Consider the following 15,506-nt stretch of genomic DNA (forward strand, 5'->3'; position numbering starts at 1 on the left):
GCCATATCTCATGCTTTGCGCATTATATCTCCAGAACGGCTTGACGCATGCTCAAATTTGGTACAAGTGTTTATATGGACTCAAAGATGAAGTGAGTTGATGTTGGAGGTCAAAGGTCAAGTCCATGAATACTGAGAGAATGCCTTGACATACATGCCTGCAATTTGGTATGAGTGTTTGTATGGACTCAAAGATGAAGTGAATTGATGTTGGAGGTCAAAAACACCTTCAGTGTTATATCTCAAGAACGCCTTGACACACAAGGTTTTTTGGTACAAGGGTTTGTATGAACTCAAAGATTAAGTGATTCAATGTTTTTTTTCTTCAGGAATCTCCCCACCAACATTAAGCCAGCAGCTTTCCATCCACTATTGTAATTACTCTGGCATTACATTTCTAGTTCTATTTTGTTTTTTATGTTTTAATGAACACTTTTAAATTATTGCCCTTTTATGCTTTTATATTACTTTGTGTGTTTTATGTTTTCTTATTATTATTATCAGGTGATATCTATTTTTTTTTACCCTATTTACTTGTAGTGTCTCACATTAATTATTTTATTATGCTAATTATGAAACTTGCCCAAAGTGCAACTTTTAGCAACCAAGTTGAATTCCATCCACTAGGCCTATAGATGACATTTCTGCAATAAAACTTTAGGGTAGGCTACTCAACATTTCTGGGTTCAAGAAAATGCAACTAGACTATTGCTGTCCCTGTAGTTCAGAACCTCGGCCCAGAACTCTTCCGCTTGACAGTCGTCCTTACCCAGATTTGCGCACATGTTGTCACAAGCATAGGCCTAAGCGTTAATTTTTTTAATCACATTAATCGCGTGCCGCCAAAGATTTTTAATTTTACACCGTCACTTGTTCTGTTATCAACGTTTCTCTTTGGCTGCCAATATTCTGACCCTTTGATGCACCGTTTCTTGTCCTCAAACTGACACAGACACTTAGGCTATGCTTCTGTTTGCCTTCCTCCTGTAGTCATGAAGATAGTCTAATAAACACTAACGCAGTTCTGAAGTCTTATTACTTATAAAAAAAAACTCCCTGTCGGCTCAGTCGACATGAAATTAAAATATCACTGAAGGTGACCGTGACGAGTCCGTGCTCTCAATTTCATTTCACGTATTTGAACAATGATATAACGAAACACCCCGAAAATGTGTTTTCCCATTGTTGAATATGAATCGTGAACATGAATTATACTTCGGTCACTGACCACTGAAAACACCTCAAGTTTAAACTATTATCTACGACATGGGTCGGTAACATATGGAAGCGTGAAAAAAAGTCAGAAATAATTTCTGAGATTTAAGTCAGAATTTCTGAGAAAAAAGGTAAAAATTGATGAGATAAAAGTAAACATTTTTGAGATAAAAGTCAAAATTTCGAGAAACAAAGTCAGAAATTATTTCTGAGATTAAAGTCAGAATTTCTGACTTTAATCTCAGAAATTATTTCTGACTTTGTTTCTAAAATAATTTGACTTTTATCTCGAAAACTTTGACTTTTTTTCTCAGATTTTCTGACTTTAATCTCAGAAAATATTTCTGACTTTGTTTCTCAAAAAATGTTTACTTTTATCTCGAAAATTAGACTTTTCTCTTGGAATTTTCAAAAATATTTTCTCTTCACGTGGCCCTAATATAACAGGCCCCGAAAGCTGCCGCCACTGATATTATTTGGCCCAGCCAAATTATTCTGGCAGTCCTATTTTTTAAAATCTTTTATTTTACGATATTGATTTACAAATGGCCTATTCACCATTCAGACTGCGAGTTGGTGTTTAAACAAATATGAGGAAAGAGGAAAGGACCAGAATGCACTGGATCCTGCTAGCTGTGCATAGCCTTCAGCCAGTGCTTCAATATTGCGCTTTTGTGCTTCTGGTTGGAGCAGATAGGCCACCTTGAAGGTGCCGCTGCGTTTCGTAGTGTGGTATGCAGGGGTGAAAGTAAGCCGGTACTGGCCGGTACGGAGTACCACTAAAATATTTGGAGAGGGTACGCCGTACCGGAAAGAAAACTATACTGTCTCTGAAAAATATAGCACTTTCAGCATGACAACACAACTGCTAACGTCAAATTACCAGAAGCAACACGTTTCCCCCAAAATATATTTCATATACATCGTTCTGAACTGTATCTGAATTGTGTCTAAACCTCCCGTGCAGCTGGACAGACAACGAGCAAGCTATAGCGCGCGTACAGTAGCCTACAGTAATTGCGCCAACGTGCACTGGTATCCAAAGTGTTTTAGCAGACGGACGTTTCTTGGAAAGTCTCCCAAATAAAAAAAACATACAGGCTAAAGAAAAATATGTTGATGTTTCAATAGCCTATTCTGGTTTTATGTGTGCAGTGTTTCGCTGGAGAGACAGGAGACAGACAGTGCGTGTACGGCTTAACCAGATCTTGCGCAACAATAATGAAAGTGTTTTAGCGGACAGAAGTATGTTGCAGTCTCCCAAATAAAAAGGCATGACTCAAAGAAACGTGTTTCATGATATACAGTAGCCTATATAAAAAAAATTGATTGGAAGTGGGAGCGAGCAGAGTAACTAGGTTAAATAAATAAATAAATGTTGAAATTAAGTGTTTGCAATTCATTCATAATCAAAAACAGATGCAGGTGGGTTAAAGAGTGATACTAGAGTGATAAGAAGTCCTAGTGAATGCTTGATAAGTAGACTATAATACAGTAAATAAACAAATAAATAAATAATAAATAATTAGGCTAAGTGAAATTTTCGGCGCGCGCTCTGGGCGCGCATTATAACTCTATATCATAGTACCACCAAGAAATAAAAACTACTTTCACCCCTGGTGGTATGACATTCTTTTCAAACAGCGACACCGTTGTTGCATATCAGATACACAGGTTTTGCATTTGTGAAACCGGGTAAGATGAACGCAAAATTTTCTTTCCATTCCTCTTTATATGGGTATAGGACTCCAATAAAACTATTTCACTTCTATACTTTATATTGTGTTTTTAAAGTAATTTACTGCATTTTATTCTATTTATTTAGGCCATTTATTTATTTATTTATTTATTTATTTTATTCTTTACATTTAGCCTATATTTTCAAAATAACAAAGTTTTTCATGGTTGGAACATTTGGAAAAAAAAAAAAGTTTTATTTCATAAATTTTTCGTTGGTGTCAGATTATTTATAGCCTAACATAATGGTGATGAACACTGGTCGGTAGGGCCCCCTTGGAATTTTTGCTTAGAGCCCCAACAGACTCTAGAATCGCCTCTGCCCATTGCAGGTTTCAGCAAGATAGTTGGTGATCTTGCCATTTTAGGGTGGATTGGTCTGGTCAGTGAAAGAGAGCAGTTTGTCATGGCCAGGGGCGTCGCTAGCTATTGAAAACATTCGGGGCTACAGCCCAGAAGTTAGAGTCCTTTTTGTCCGGGGATTCGGGGGTTTCTCCCCCGAGAGATTTTGAAAATCGGGCTGATGAACATGACATTTTAACCTACTTTGAGAATGAAAAGGAAGGCCAATCATAATGACTCACGTCACGGCATTCCGAATATTTTGATGTTTAGTGAGGAGAACGTCTCTTCTGCCAAAGTGCACCACATACAACAACCAAAATATGACATTAAAATAGCCTGTAGAATAAACATCGTCATGCACCTCTGTCAAGTGCACAGGTGTGAGCGTTCGTCTCGGGATAAACATTTGGACGTCATCACCTTCAATTAATGGGCTACTGTATGGGTGCCTTGAAAGCAATGCATTTGGGTTGTGTATCACGAACTTTTGCGCAAAGAAAAAGTTCCATTCTGTCAAAATCAAGCCCAGCATGCATTGCTTGGAAGCCCCCTCAAACGAGGTCAGGTTTACCATATTTACTGCACATGTGACCATGATTCAATAGTAAATCACGATATATTGAAACTGCAGTCTGTTTATTACCGCGATGTATTTCAAATGATCACTGGAAGTATAATATTGGACACAATTACTGGATTGGTGAAGGGAAATAGCTTGATGTTAGGTATTATAGCCAAAGTCCGTCTGTGAAAACCGCTCGCTCCTCATTCATTCAACTCTGCTCAACTTTTGCCGCTTGCTCCGCTCAACTCGCTGCTGAAGGTCACATTCGACCGTTTCTTGGAATTATACCAACGTCAGTGAATGAATAAGTCTGCACTGCTAACCTGTGGTAAAAAAGACTGGCGACAGGCCTACTGTCATGGAAAACAATTTTTTGTTGGTGGTGAAGAATGTGATTCCATTCTACAGAACCAAACGTAAGTTAGTGTCTCTTTCTAGTTATTCAAACAAAGTGTCCTTCAAGTTAGTGAGGTGCAGTGGTAGCCTGCTAGCTAGTAACATCAGACCAGCATTGATCAACGTTGTCTTTGAGGGCTGCGTTTCACGAACCTGAGCTGATCGAAATGTCAATGTCAATGATGACGAAATGTCAATGTCAATGATGACGCACTGTGAGTTTCCACTTCTTGTCCCTGCTCTGCCCTTTTTTTTCTAAAGAAACTTCTAATATCCATTTGTCCTTCTGTACACTTATTTCGCTAAGGCTAGTTAGTAGAAGCACGAAACAGCAATGCGTAATAGCGTAGAGGAGAAGGTACTTGAAATTGTAACATTTTGCAACAAATGATTCTAAACCTGCCCAGATCACGTCAGATTTTCTTGCGCTGCTGTTAATGCACACAATGGACACAAAACACAAAAGTCTCTTCTACGGGGCTATTTATTTCATTCACGATTAGAGTTTTTGTTGTTGTTGTTGACGGCCCATAGATCCGGGGCTATCCCCAGAGAATCCGGGGCTATAGCCCCGAAAGCCCAGGTCTAACGACGCGCCTGGTCATGGCCATCGTCACAGAACAGTTGGGCAGCGTTACTGATTAGTTTCTTTGTCACAATGTAATAACATTTTCCACAAGAACTGTTTAAAGGTCAACTGCTATACTACTTTCAGAGGAGGCTATAAGACTACAGGTGAAGCAGTGCTTCACCAAAAAAAGTAAAAAAAAAAAAAAATCTTACAATAATCCCATCTTTAGTCCTTTGAAACAGCCTGCACACCTGCACACACACACACACATACACACACAAGCAAGCAAGCACACCTCCCTGTCCGCAGTTAATCCATCATGTGTCCAATTTAATGCACATGTTTTGATCAAGTATCTTACATGCAAGTCACAGTTTAAAACAATATCACTGTCACATAAAACTCAAATTTTACCAATGGAAAATATTACACAATACCCCATAGAATTACAGCAGAGGTACAGGAGTTGAAATCAATAACTAAAGCATAGATACATTGATCTAACTCCAGAAAATATTTTAGTGAGGTAAGGGGGAGCACAATTTCTTACTCAATTTCTTTGAGCAAGAGACCATAGGGACGAATAGCAGTTCTCACATTCTCCCTCTCTCTCTCAGCAGATGTTCCCCCCGGGATAGGAACCAACCAGTAGTTCTCCTTAACACAGATTTTCCTGTGTTCGGGATTGATCCTGTTCTGCAACACAATCTTGTAGGTCTTTCCAGTCTTCTTTGATGTGAAGGTCTTGGCATATCCATCTCTTACAGCTACATCGATGTCAGGGGTTGAGTAGATTCCTCTCCCATATGCTTCACGAGGTCCTGCCTTGTACCCTGACTGGATGATGCCCTTGGCACCGTCGATGGTGGTACCGTGAAAACAAACGGGCCACTCTCCTGGTGCCGAACTGCTTCTCCAGCCATCTGGGCCCAGCCAGACGTCATCTTCGTATTTACCTTTAACCTTCAGGGCGATCCGGTTCCACCCACAGGGACGCTTGTATGGCTCGTCACCCCGCTTACATGCTGATGAATCAGTTGTGTTAGTGAAGTCATAATCATATTTAGGGTCAAAGAATTCCTTTTCGTCGATATACAGGTCTGTTAAATGGGTATGTAAACACTTTGGAGTTGCTGGAGAATCAGTGATAAATATCTTGAATAAATTCAGCAGGTCTGAGATGGATTTCAGCAACTCATCATCATCAAACCAAGCCGCAGACAGAAAATTCTCCACAGTTAGAACACAGTTAGAACACCTGCATCTGCATTGATGAGTGATTGGGACTCCAAGGACTGCAGCAAGTCCCTCTCGGACTACTTCTCTATCCATCGTTCAAGCCTGTCAGAGGATATGATTAACGTTACAGGTGGAATGTTCACTGCTAAAACACCTTGAAGTCTGGAAGTGAACTATAGTCACTGACTAACTTTCGATTTTAGTATTGAGATTGTCATTGCTTTACCTGTAGGCCTACAAGTCTGCTTCTGGTTGTTATGATGGTCTGTGATGAGTGAATCCTACTTTGCGCTCCTCATGAAATACTATCCCTTACCCCCCCAAGTGCCTCATTTCACTTTCACTTAACTGCATAGCCTGACTATATAGTTGTTGACATGTTCTAATATTAGCCCCCCCACATCACAAGAGAGTGTTTTACTGGTCGCACTGTCAGAACCAAATGTAGCCAATCAACCCAACCCAAGCCAAACCCCCACCTCCAAAGTGGGGAATGACGAAAAAGTTTGAGAACCACTGGTATATCGGGACACCTCAGTGGTCTATTACTCTTTCTCTTCATTCTTTATCTTTCATTGTTGATGTTTGGCCTTTGTCTTATTTTTCCATCTCAATCTATTTTCATCTTACCTAGTATTTATTCATTTTACTTTATTTACTGTTATTATTTGCTGAGGCTTGCTTTTTTCTACTACTTTTACTATATGTTAATGTTATTTTCCACTCTAGATTTAGTTAGAAAATTATGAAGAAGTGGAGAAAATAAGTAATCCATTTTAACTTCAGCAGCATACTGGGTTTGACATGGGCTTGTCTGCTCAGAGTTCTTGACACTGTACAACTATGAGAAATCTTTCTTTCATTTTCATTTTCTATTAATAGTGCTCTGCTCCTGATGGGATTTACAAGAAATACCCCCCCTTCCCCTTCTCCTTATTTAAACCCCCCATCCCACTGCTCTTCCCCTGGGTCCTAGTGCTATACTGAACTGCTACCTTCCCTTTCACACAAGGAAAATTCAAATGGCCGTTGACAGTAGAGCGCAAATGAAACCAATTTGTTCTCTGATTCTGAGATTGAATCACTGGTCGGTCTGAATCACTTTATTCCATTTTCCAGTAACAGAGCCAGAGGTGTAAAACTCTGGCTTCAGAAAGTAAGTCCTGCTATTTGTTCCAACCATTCACTTAATCAGCTGATTCTAATGAGCAAAACTACTAAGCCAGGTAGATCAGCGAATTAGTGTGTTAAGTGCTCAGGTAGAACCAATAGCCTATATGGTACTTTTCTGAACTTTTCTGCTTCCTGAAGCCAGACTTTTCCACCTTGCTAATAGTGTAGTGGATTTGAATTGTGACTGCAACTTCAACTGCTATTTCCCCATAATAGGCTACTGAAATAGCTGAATATTTTCTTGAAAATTGTTAGCATTGTTATTCATTCAGTATCTAACACCACCATACAGTTGTTCAGTTTACTATGCTAATAACACTTCTAGATTTACTTCTAGACTCTATACTTTTGAGTATACTGGTACAAAGTATGTTTATTCCCTCTGTCAATTAAATATTCAACAATCACTGTCAAAGTTGCACTCAACACCTCAACTAACACTAACTGTTACTCTAACCTCAACAACTGAAACTGTGTAGAGGAAACTACAGGTGTCAAATATTGGCTTTTTTGTCCATTTAGACCCTAAACTTCATGACAAAGTTCATACTTTAGGTAAGAAGACCTAAAGATACATGATCAGATCTGTAATTATTTGAAAGATTTTATCATAGTATACTATAATTAATATTAGCTACATATGTGATGACAGCACAAGAGTAAATTGAGGTAACTTTTGTTTTGTAATTAAATATGGATTGATTAAAAGTAATATTGTCCCAGTTTGAGTTGTGACAAGAAATGCATCATAAAAAATCTTAAAACACACACCTTCAATTCAAAATGATTCAAGGCAGTGAACCATTTTATTGTGTAGTTTTTTTTTATCAACAGAGCATAGGAGGATCATAAAATACGAAAAGAAAACAATTCAAGCATTATCCTGTAAACCCATGTGTGAACCCATGAAAATAACCTGATGTTGATGATTTACAACATAAAGGTACTACAAAAATACAGTATATAGCCCATATAATACAGAGCCCAAAGGGGAGAGAAGATACAGCGGTCAAAAGAAAACATCCATGTGTAAAATACTTTAAATAACAGGAGAAATATTTTGTGTATCTTCAGTTATTACAAAGTTAGTCAAAGGCCTGTGAAAGACATTTCTGTTGTATTTTTGGAAATTTCTTTTCAATAAAAAGGGACCCTTAAATCCTCTTTGAGACTGTAACTACCCCCCTCATGAAGTCACATTATTTTAGCTCCCTGCGTGACAAAAGGGAGAATGCACACATGCAGCCTGAATCAAATAATCTCACATGTTGATTACATTATAAATATCAAATGACATCTGTTGAAATCAGATCAACATGATTATGTTTTATTTAACAAACAATATGAACAAACCTCAAAATGGCTTCCTTAAAGGGTAATCAAAAAGGGAAAACAGACTCCAACGTAGAGGAAGGGAAAAGCAATTTTCTCTGGCTTCATGGCATGTTCTCCACTGAGGCAGGTATTACATGTGTGTGTGTGTGTGTGTGGTAGGTTGGGTAGGGGGTGGATGGGAGTTATAAGGGGTGAGGTAGGAGGGTTGATCAGTGAGACCAAGCTCACTAAGGCATCACAAGTTTGTCTTACCCAGTCAAATGTATTCCTTACACCCACGCAGTATCACGCAATATCAACAGACTGCACTGATTGCACCAAAGCTCACTTTGGCAACAGTACCATTTTTCTGAACAACAATAGTGGATGTTTTCTTTTTGCCAAAACAATGACGGGTGGGTAGAAAATGAACTGGGAGGGTTCAGTGAAAGCAACCAGGTAAGGCCTCGCATGAATCTGTCTGAGCCAGGCACTGCATGACTCCTCTTATATTAGCCTTTTACAGGCACCCCACACACAGATGTGGACAAGCTCACAGCTCACAGCAGAGCTGAAGTGCGGACATTAGTTAGTCTCGATCTGCTCCACACAGGAGTGGATAAGACACTGGCACATCCCTCACCTGAATAAAACTCCTTTTTTTTCCTGTGCTCAGAAACCACTGGGCCTTTGCACCTTAGGAATTGTTTATATTGTCCTGGGTTTGTGGGCTAGTTTAGGACCAACGTTTCGACACGGTTCCCAAAATGTAGCATTTTTGTTACTACGAGAGAGCATGTTTGAAGGCTTAGGCCCAACTTTTCAACATGTTGCCACATGGTTCCAAAAAGTTTGTGTTTTTCTGACCAAGAGATAGCGTGTGCATGTTTACATAAGTTTAGGCTCACATTTTCAACATGTTCCCTAAAAGTATCATCAAGTGTGCGTGGTGTGGGTAAGAGGCACAGGGTCATGCCAACTAATCCTCTTCAGGAACAGGACCACTCATTTACACTCTTTGGCCTGCAACATGCTGTATAGTAGCATTACGCTGTTTCTTCAAACCGTTCTAAATACACTGGCAAACAAAAAAGATCACAAACTGTGACATCACTCTAATGGAGTATAATGTGTGCCTTGTTGGATGAGTTGCAGGAGTTAAACCGCAGGAAATGAGAATGCAGCTTATAAAATGGCTGCCATCTCAATTTTACGCATCATTTTGCCTTGGTGTTATGAGTGTAGCTTCTTCAGGTGGGGTATATTCTCCCCTTAAATGCATGGGGAAGTCACAATGCATTGCATAGCTACACACAAAAGAAAAAAATGTTTTTGTGCAAATTATATCTAAACCGTTTCCACAAGATCGGAGAGGCAAATCAATTAGCCTCATACATTAAAAGCACCAACCATTAGCAAAAGGTTCAGCAGTTCCTGTTTCAAAACCGATTGTTGCACACCGTCACATCTAGTATTCCAGCCAAAGTCATCTGCTCGTAATTTTCATATTTTCATGGTTCCTTTCCTTTGAAGATGTTATTGCACCAAGTACGAGTTGATTGCCACATTGCAAAAATGAACGTCTTATTGAAATGCTGATTAACAGATTCCAGACTCCAAGATGGATCCACAAGAATATTGCATAGGTGGCAGAAGGGGAGGGAGGGAAAGATGAAGGGTCCAGGCAATGTCTGTACTTTTGGTGTCTTCCAACACTGATGGCTCGCGGTACACAGGTCCTTCTCCTCCAACGACACAGGCAAACTGACACAGTGGCTGTGTGCTGGAGAACACATGCTCAGACACTATTTGGCATACAAACACACCTTCAAGAGGATCCAGGAACTACGCAGCGCTGAAGTGCATCTGCAAGGTTTGTTTGTGCACATATATATATGTGTGTGTGTGCGCGCGCGCGCGTGTGTGTGCGCGTGTGTGCGTGTAGGGCTAGGGCTATCTGAAGACCCCAACGTTGATTGACAAAGCCACCTCTGGTTTTCGGTTCTTCCCTTGTCCCACCTTTCTACCTGGTCCTGAGTCCTGATTGGCCTCTGCACTGTCGCTCTGGCCCCTAATAGATATGAGAGACTTAGGAAAACTTTTCTTTTTTCATTTACTCTTACTGTTTTTAAACATATTTAACCATAATTTATAACCATAATTTTTCTATTATTTTCATTGGTTACCTTTGCTGCAAAGGTTTTTGTAGAACACTTTGGCACTAATATATAAAGCACAGTCATGCCAATTACACACACATTGAATTGAGTTGAATTAGGAAAGCCATAAACAATGAACTCTTTTTAGAGTTATAAAAAAGCTTGTCCTCTTGTCTTCATACTTTTTGTTTACATTTACAGTACCCTCTGGAATTATTGGCACCTTTGGTAAAGTTGACTAAAAACAGGTATAAAAAATAATCCGTTGGTGATTTATTGTAATCTCACAATGAAAACAATGAGGAAAAATCCGCCCTTGAAGAAAAGCAAATTTATTCTGAGAAAAAGGAAAATCTCAAAGAAATAAATATTTTTAACAAAAACACGTTGCTCACAAATACTGGCACCCCTAGAAAAATCTTATATACAAAACCGAAAGCATTTTCCTATCTAATTTCAACTAATTTCAGTTAATCAGAGTGTCTGTGAACTTTCAGAAGTAGTTCATGACTTTCTTTTTCACTAAGGTATGAAAATAAAGTGACACAGAGGCTAAATCCTCTAGTCATTTTTCAACATTGGAAAGACAAGAGATACACTAAATCTAAATAAAAACAAAGCGTGTTGACATTTGTAAGTCAGGGGATGTCTATAAAAACTAGGTACTTTGTTGAAAATGCCTATATTTACAGTTAAAACAATGATTAACAGGTTGTAATCAACTGGAAATGTGACAAACATGCTTGGACAAAGACCCAAGGTTATCTTGCCCCCACGCACATTATGGAGGATGGTAAGATAGGCAAAAAAGTCCATAAGAACCACTGTTTGAAAGTTACAGAAAAGGTATCATCTTGGGGTCACCAAGTCCCCCCAAAAAATCTTCACTCACTGCTAATAGAATTTTTAGAGGGCATGCCAGGTAAAGGTCTGTCCAGTCATTTAATTACCAGTGTAAATGGCAGGAGTTGCTGATTGGTACAGTGACTTTGTCTGGAAGTGTGGTCTATTGTCAGATGAAATGAAAATTGCGCTCTTTAGCTAGAAACACTTTAGGTGTGTTTGGCGTACATAGAAGAACGACTATACTAAAAGAACCCCATACCTAATGAGAATTATGGTGGAGGGGTTGTGCTATTGTGGGGCTGTTTTTATTCCCAAAGGCCTTAGGAACCTAATTACGGTGCATGGTATCATGAAAAGAATCAAGAAAAACCTGAACATTTTCAAAGGAAATCTGTCAATCTCTGCCAAGACAATAAAAGTTGGTCATGATTGTATCATTCATCAGGCCAATGAACCAAAACATCCAGATCAAAGAGATTTTCCTTTTTCTCAGAATAAATTTGCTTCCCTTCAAGGTTGGATTTTTCTTTTTTTTTCATTGTGAGATTACAATAAATCACCAACAGATTATGTATGATACAGGTTTTTAGTCAACTTTAGCAGAGGTGCCAATAATTCCGGAGGGTACTGTAAACTGGATATTTGGACCATATAGCATTTATGTAATTTCAAAATTCAAGATATATATATATATGACATATTATGGACAGTGGACACCCACCCTTTCTTTAGTCTTTCTGCTTCCTCTTGCTGTCCTAGCTCATCCTGAATAGTGCTGAAGTCCCGATTACTGTCAATCAGCAGGTTCTGACACATGGAATCAAATACCAAAACAGAGGTTCAGGCATCTAATATATAATTAATTAGGTGTTGTGTGGGTCAAGCCAGATGTTTTTTTCTTACCTTGATTCCAATGATGTCGCCGTCTTTCAAGTTGTAGGGCGCCCCCTGGAGGTTGTCATTCTTTTTCTTCTTCTTGCGCTTAGACACCTGTTGGCTCTGAAAGGATCACAGTGCGTCATGTCTAAACAGCCTAACTTGCATCCATAGCACTTCACTCACAGACATCAAATGCACATCTCTAAAGACACGAGGGTCATCTTAGCCATATTAAAACCGCCATTAAAACAATTATTTTACACAACAAACATCAGCTGCTCTCTTAGAGTCTCCATGGCTCTAAAAATATTTTTTCCCTGAAGTCATCAGAAATGTTCCAAGTCACTATGTAATGATCTTATTTTCAAATCTTAAACAACCCTGCCCACGTCTGAATTCTGAACCAGTGACTGAGAATTTTAAAACCTGACAGTCTTCTATGCTTATCAGATATTGAGTAGTACTTATGTATAGATTTTATCACAGTGCTAAGTATATATTTAATCAGTAATTGTTCTCCTTGGGTTGTTGGCTCCATGACCGTGTTGCAGTTAGTATCCTGTACCAGTATCCTGTAATAGTTCCCTGTTTTGAATACTACTGGAGAAGTTAAGCAAACACACGTTTGCAAACAACTGTACTCCAAAGCATCTGAGCTACTCACATCCCACTCCCACTACTCCCCCCTCCGAGGCTTACCCAGGTGGACACGGGCATCCAGGAGTGCTTCTCCGGGAGGCATTTGGCCAGTAGCAGGCTGTCGGGCGAGAGGCCGTAACGAGAGGACAGGGCCACGCGCAGAGCCCTCGGGCTGGAGTCGTTCCCCGCCTCCCACACAAACTCCTCCCACGGGAAGTACTGCCGCTCGCCCGGTATGCCCATCTGCACCCGCAGCAAGAGCTCCCTCTGCCTGTGGAGGGAGAGGAGAGACGGGTGGGGGAGAGACCAGCTCAGTCCAGAACTACACACACTGAACTCCAGGGTCAAACATACTGTACAAAACAACAGTTTGTACAGTCTTAAAACACTTGTCAAACTTAGGAGGTATGCACACAGCTAAACAGCAATGATGAATGCAGTTTACTAACAATGATATTCACTTATTTAGCTGTCCACGGCTAATTGCACAGTGATCAAGATCACCATGGCTAACGTGGCATAGTGCACAGAGCACAGTGATCTGGAAAATCTGGAGGTCAGCAGTGTAATTTACTAGAAGGGGATTTGTTGTGTCTGTCGTGTTATCAGGTAAGAGAGGTCATGATGGAGTCCAGGTGACCTACCCAAGAGCCTCCTCTTTTAGTAGTGTCTGCACACAAATCTCTGCTCCATTTGCAACCTTCAGTTTCCTTAAAGAAAAAAAAAATACATTAGCACAGAGAGAGAGAGAGAAAGAGAGAGACAGAGCGAGAGAGAGGGCATTTAAATGATTCAATGTTTTCGTTTTAATGAAACACTTTAGTTGCCTGCCTGTCGTCTACATTTCTCCGGTATTTTGGCACCCCTGAAGCAGATTGCTTTGGAAACAATGTTGGCCCTATTTTAGTCTGAAAACCCAGATTTGAGGTCTGAAAATGCTGACGTAGGAACCCATGTTTTCTTTTCCTTCTCATTTCGATGTATTCTTCCCAGACTTGTAATGCTCATATCATGTGACAACTACCACGCCTCCCCTTCCTGGAGGAAAACAATAAGAAAACGGCTTCGGCTTCAATTCTGCATTTTATAATGCAACAGCAGCTGACTTACGTGGGAGGAAAGCTCTTATTCCAGCCAGTTACTGTCAAGCGTGAATCGCCAAGTGATTTGCATGAGTGAATTGCGTGAATGGGTCATGTGACAAGTGCTTTTGGGGTGCTGAACATAGATCGTACACGCTCGTATGGACAAAGATTGTTTTAGTTGTAAAACTCTGTGTCTGAATAATGTGGATGTAGCTCAAGGAAAGAGAGAGAGAGAGAGAGAGAGAGAGAGAGAGAGAGAGAGAGAGAGAGAGAGAGAGAGAGAGAGAGAGAGAGAGAGAGAGAGAGAGAGAGAGAGAGAGAGAGAGAGAGAGAAAAGAAAGTGGAGAGAAATACAGAAAGAGAAAGCAGGCTGGCAGGTGTACTTTAGACTCTGCTGGTTTCCTCTGAGGATCTTGCCCAGCTTGCGGTCCTCCAGCTGCCACACACGTAGAAATGCTGGCATGGGCACACACACGTCCAGCAGAGCAGGCAGGGTAATGACCTTCAAAACACACACACAAATCATGCATTTTACAAATAACACTGACTACCCCAGTTTTATTTATTAGGAATCCATTCAAGAGGAAAGGAATGGACTCCAACTCTACCTGAGTTTTTAAGTCATCCAATGAGGCTTCTTCAGTGATCTCTATTTTACCCACGATCCTTAGCTCTGCCCCTAGCCACTCTGAGGGGAAAAAACAGATTGATAAAAAAGGACCCGCCTTTCATGTTATCCATCACCATTGACCTTCAAAGCACTTTCCAAGGACACGCATCTGTCCTCACCTGCAGAGATGACATCCTGAGCCTGAGACTCTGCCCTCTCAGTGGTGTGGTTGACTTCCATCTCCATGGCAACAGGACTTTCTCTCAAGTCCACATAGCGCCAAACTGATATTTTCAGGTAGCCCTGAGATGGAGACAAATGAACAGAGAAAAAGATTAGAAAGTGGCCGTGAAGATCGATCGTTTCTAATTCATACATACACAGGCAGCAGTTTTTAATTTGATAATTTAACTTTCAGATATGACTCATCCAGCCAATGAATACAGCAGAATCTTAGCTAGGATGAATCTAACGGTTGCCGTGTGCAGAAGCCTCCGAAAGGCTTGCGTCCTGAGTACCTTGGGTGGGAGAAGTCCTGCAGAGAGTATCAGCTTGTCCCCGTGACTGATTCGTGCCTTAGACAGTGTTGCATTCTGGGAGGAAAACAAGAGAAGTGAGGCACTATGGCAGACATAATATAAAGACAAATCGTCCCCTTAGAATTATAAGGTTCTATCTGACATTTTTGTCAAAATTGAGTTATTGACATATTCTTTTTCTGTGACACTATAAGA

The 15,506-nt window shown here is 40.1% G+C and overlaps 2 protein-coding genes across 2 annotated transcripts in view; both read right to left on the reverse strand.

Moving 5' to 3' along the window:
- Window positions 1–5,137: 5,137 nt before the first annotated feature.
- Window positions 5,138–6,411, reverse strand: LOC121698969. The gene is made up of 2 exons (XM_042081521.1): window positions 6,294–6,411; window positions 5,138–6,169 (listed from the first exon to the last, which is right to left on the reverse strand). Exon 2 carries the CDS (start codon window positions 6,158–6,160, stop codon window positions 5,375–5,377), a length of 786 nt encoding a protein of 261 aa, XP_041937455.1. The 5' UTR covers window positions 6,161–6,169; window positions 6,294–6,411; the 3' UTR covers window positions 5,138–5,374.
- Window positions 6,412–8,012: 1,601 nt separating this feature from the next.
- The window catches only part of usp40 (ubiquitin specific peptidase 40), a 21,101-nt gene continuing 13,607 nt past the window's right edge, over window positions 8,013–15,506 (reverse strand). The window contains exons 24-32 of the mRNA XM_042080974.1: window positions 15,291–15,365; window positions 14,952–15,075; window positions 14,771–14,850; window positions 14,546–14,664; window positions 13,722–13,787; window positions 13,138–13,348; window positions 12,463–12,558; window positions 12,281–12,366; window positions 8,013–10,625 (exon numbers count right to left, since the gene is read on the reverse strand). Coding sequence (XP_041936908.1) covers window positions 10,508–10,625; window positions 12,281–12,366; window positions 12,463–12,558; window positions 13,138–13,348; window positions 13,722–13,787; window positions 14,546–14,664; window positions 14,771–14,850; window positions 14,952–15,075; window positions 15,291–15,365 — 975 coding nt within the window. The 3' untranslated portion in view covers window positions 8,013–10,507. The remainder of the gene's footprint in view (window positions 10,626–12,280; window positions 12,367–12,462; window positions 12,559–13,137; window positions 13,349–13,721; window positions 13,788–14,545; window positions 14,665–14,770; window positions 14,851–14,951; window positions 15,076–15,290; window positions 15,366–15,506) is intronic.

This window comes from Alosa sapidissima, chromosome 23 (genome assembly GCF_018492685.1).
Source record: "Alosa sapidissima isolate fAloSap1 chromosome 23, fAloSap1.pri, whole genome shotgun sequence".
NCBI lineage: Eukaryota > Metazoa > Chordata > Actinopteri > Clupeiformes > Clupeidae > Alosa > Alosa sapidissima.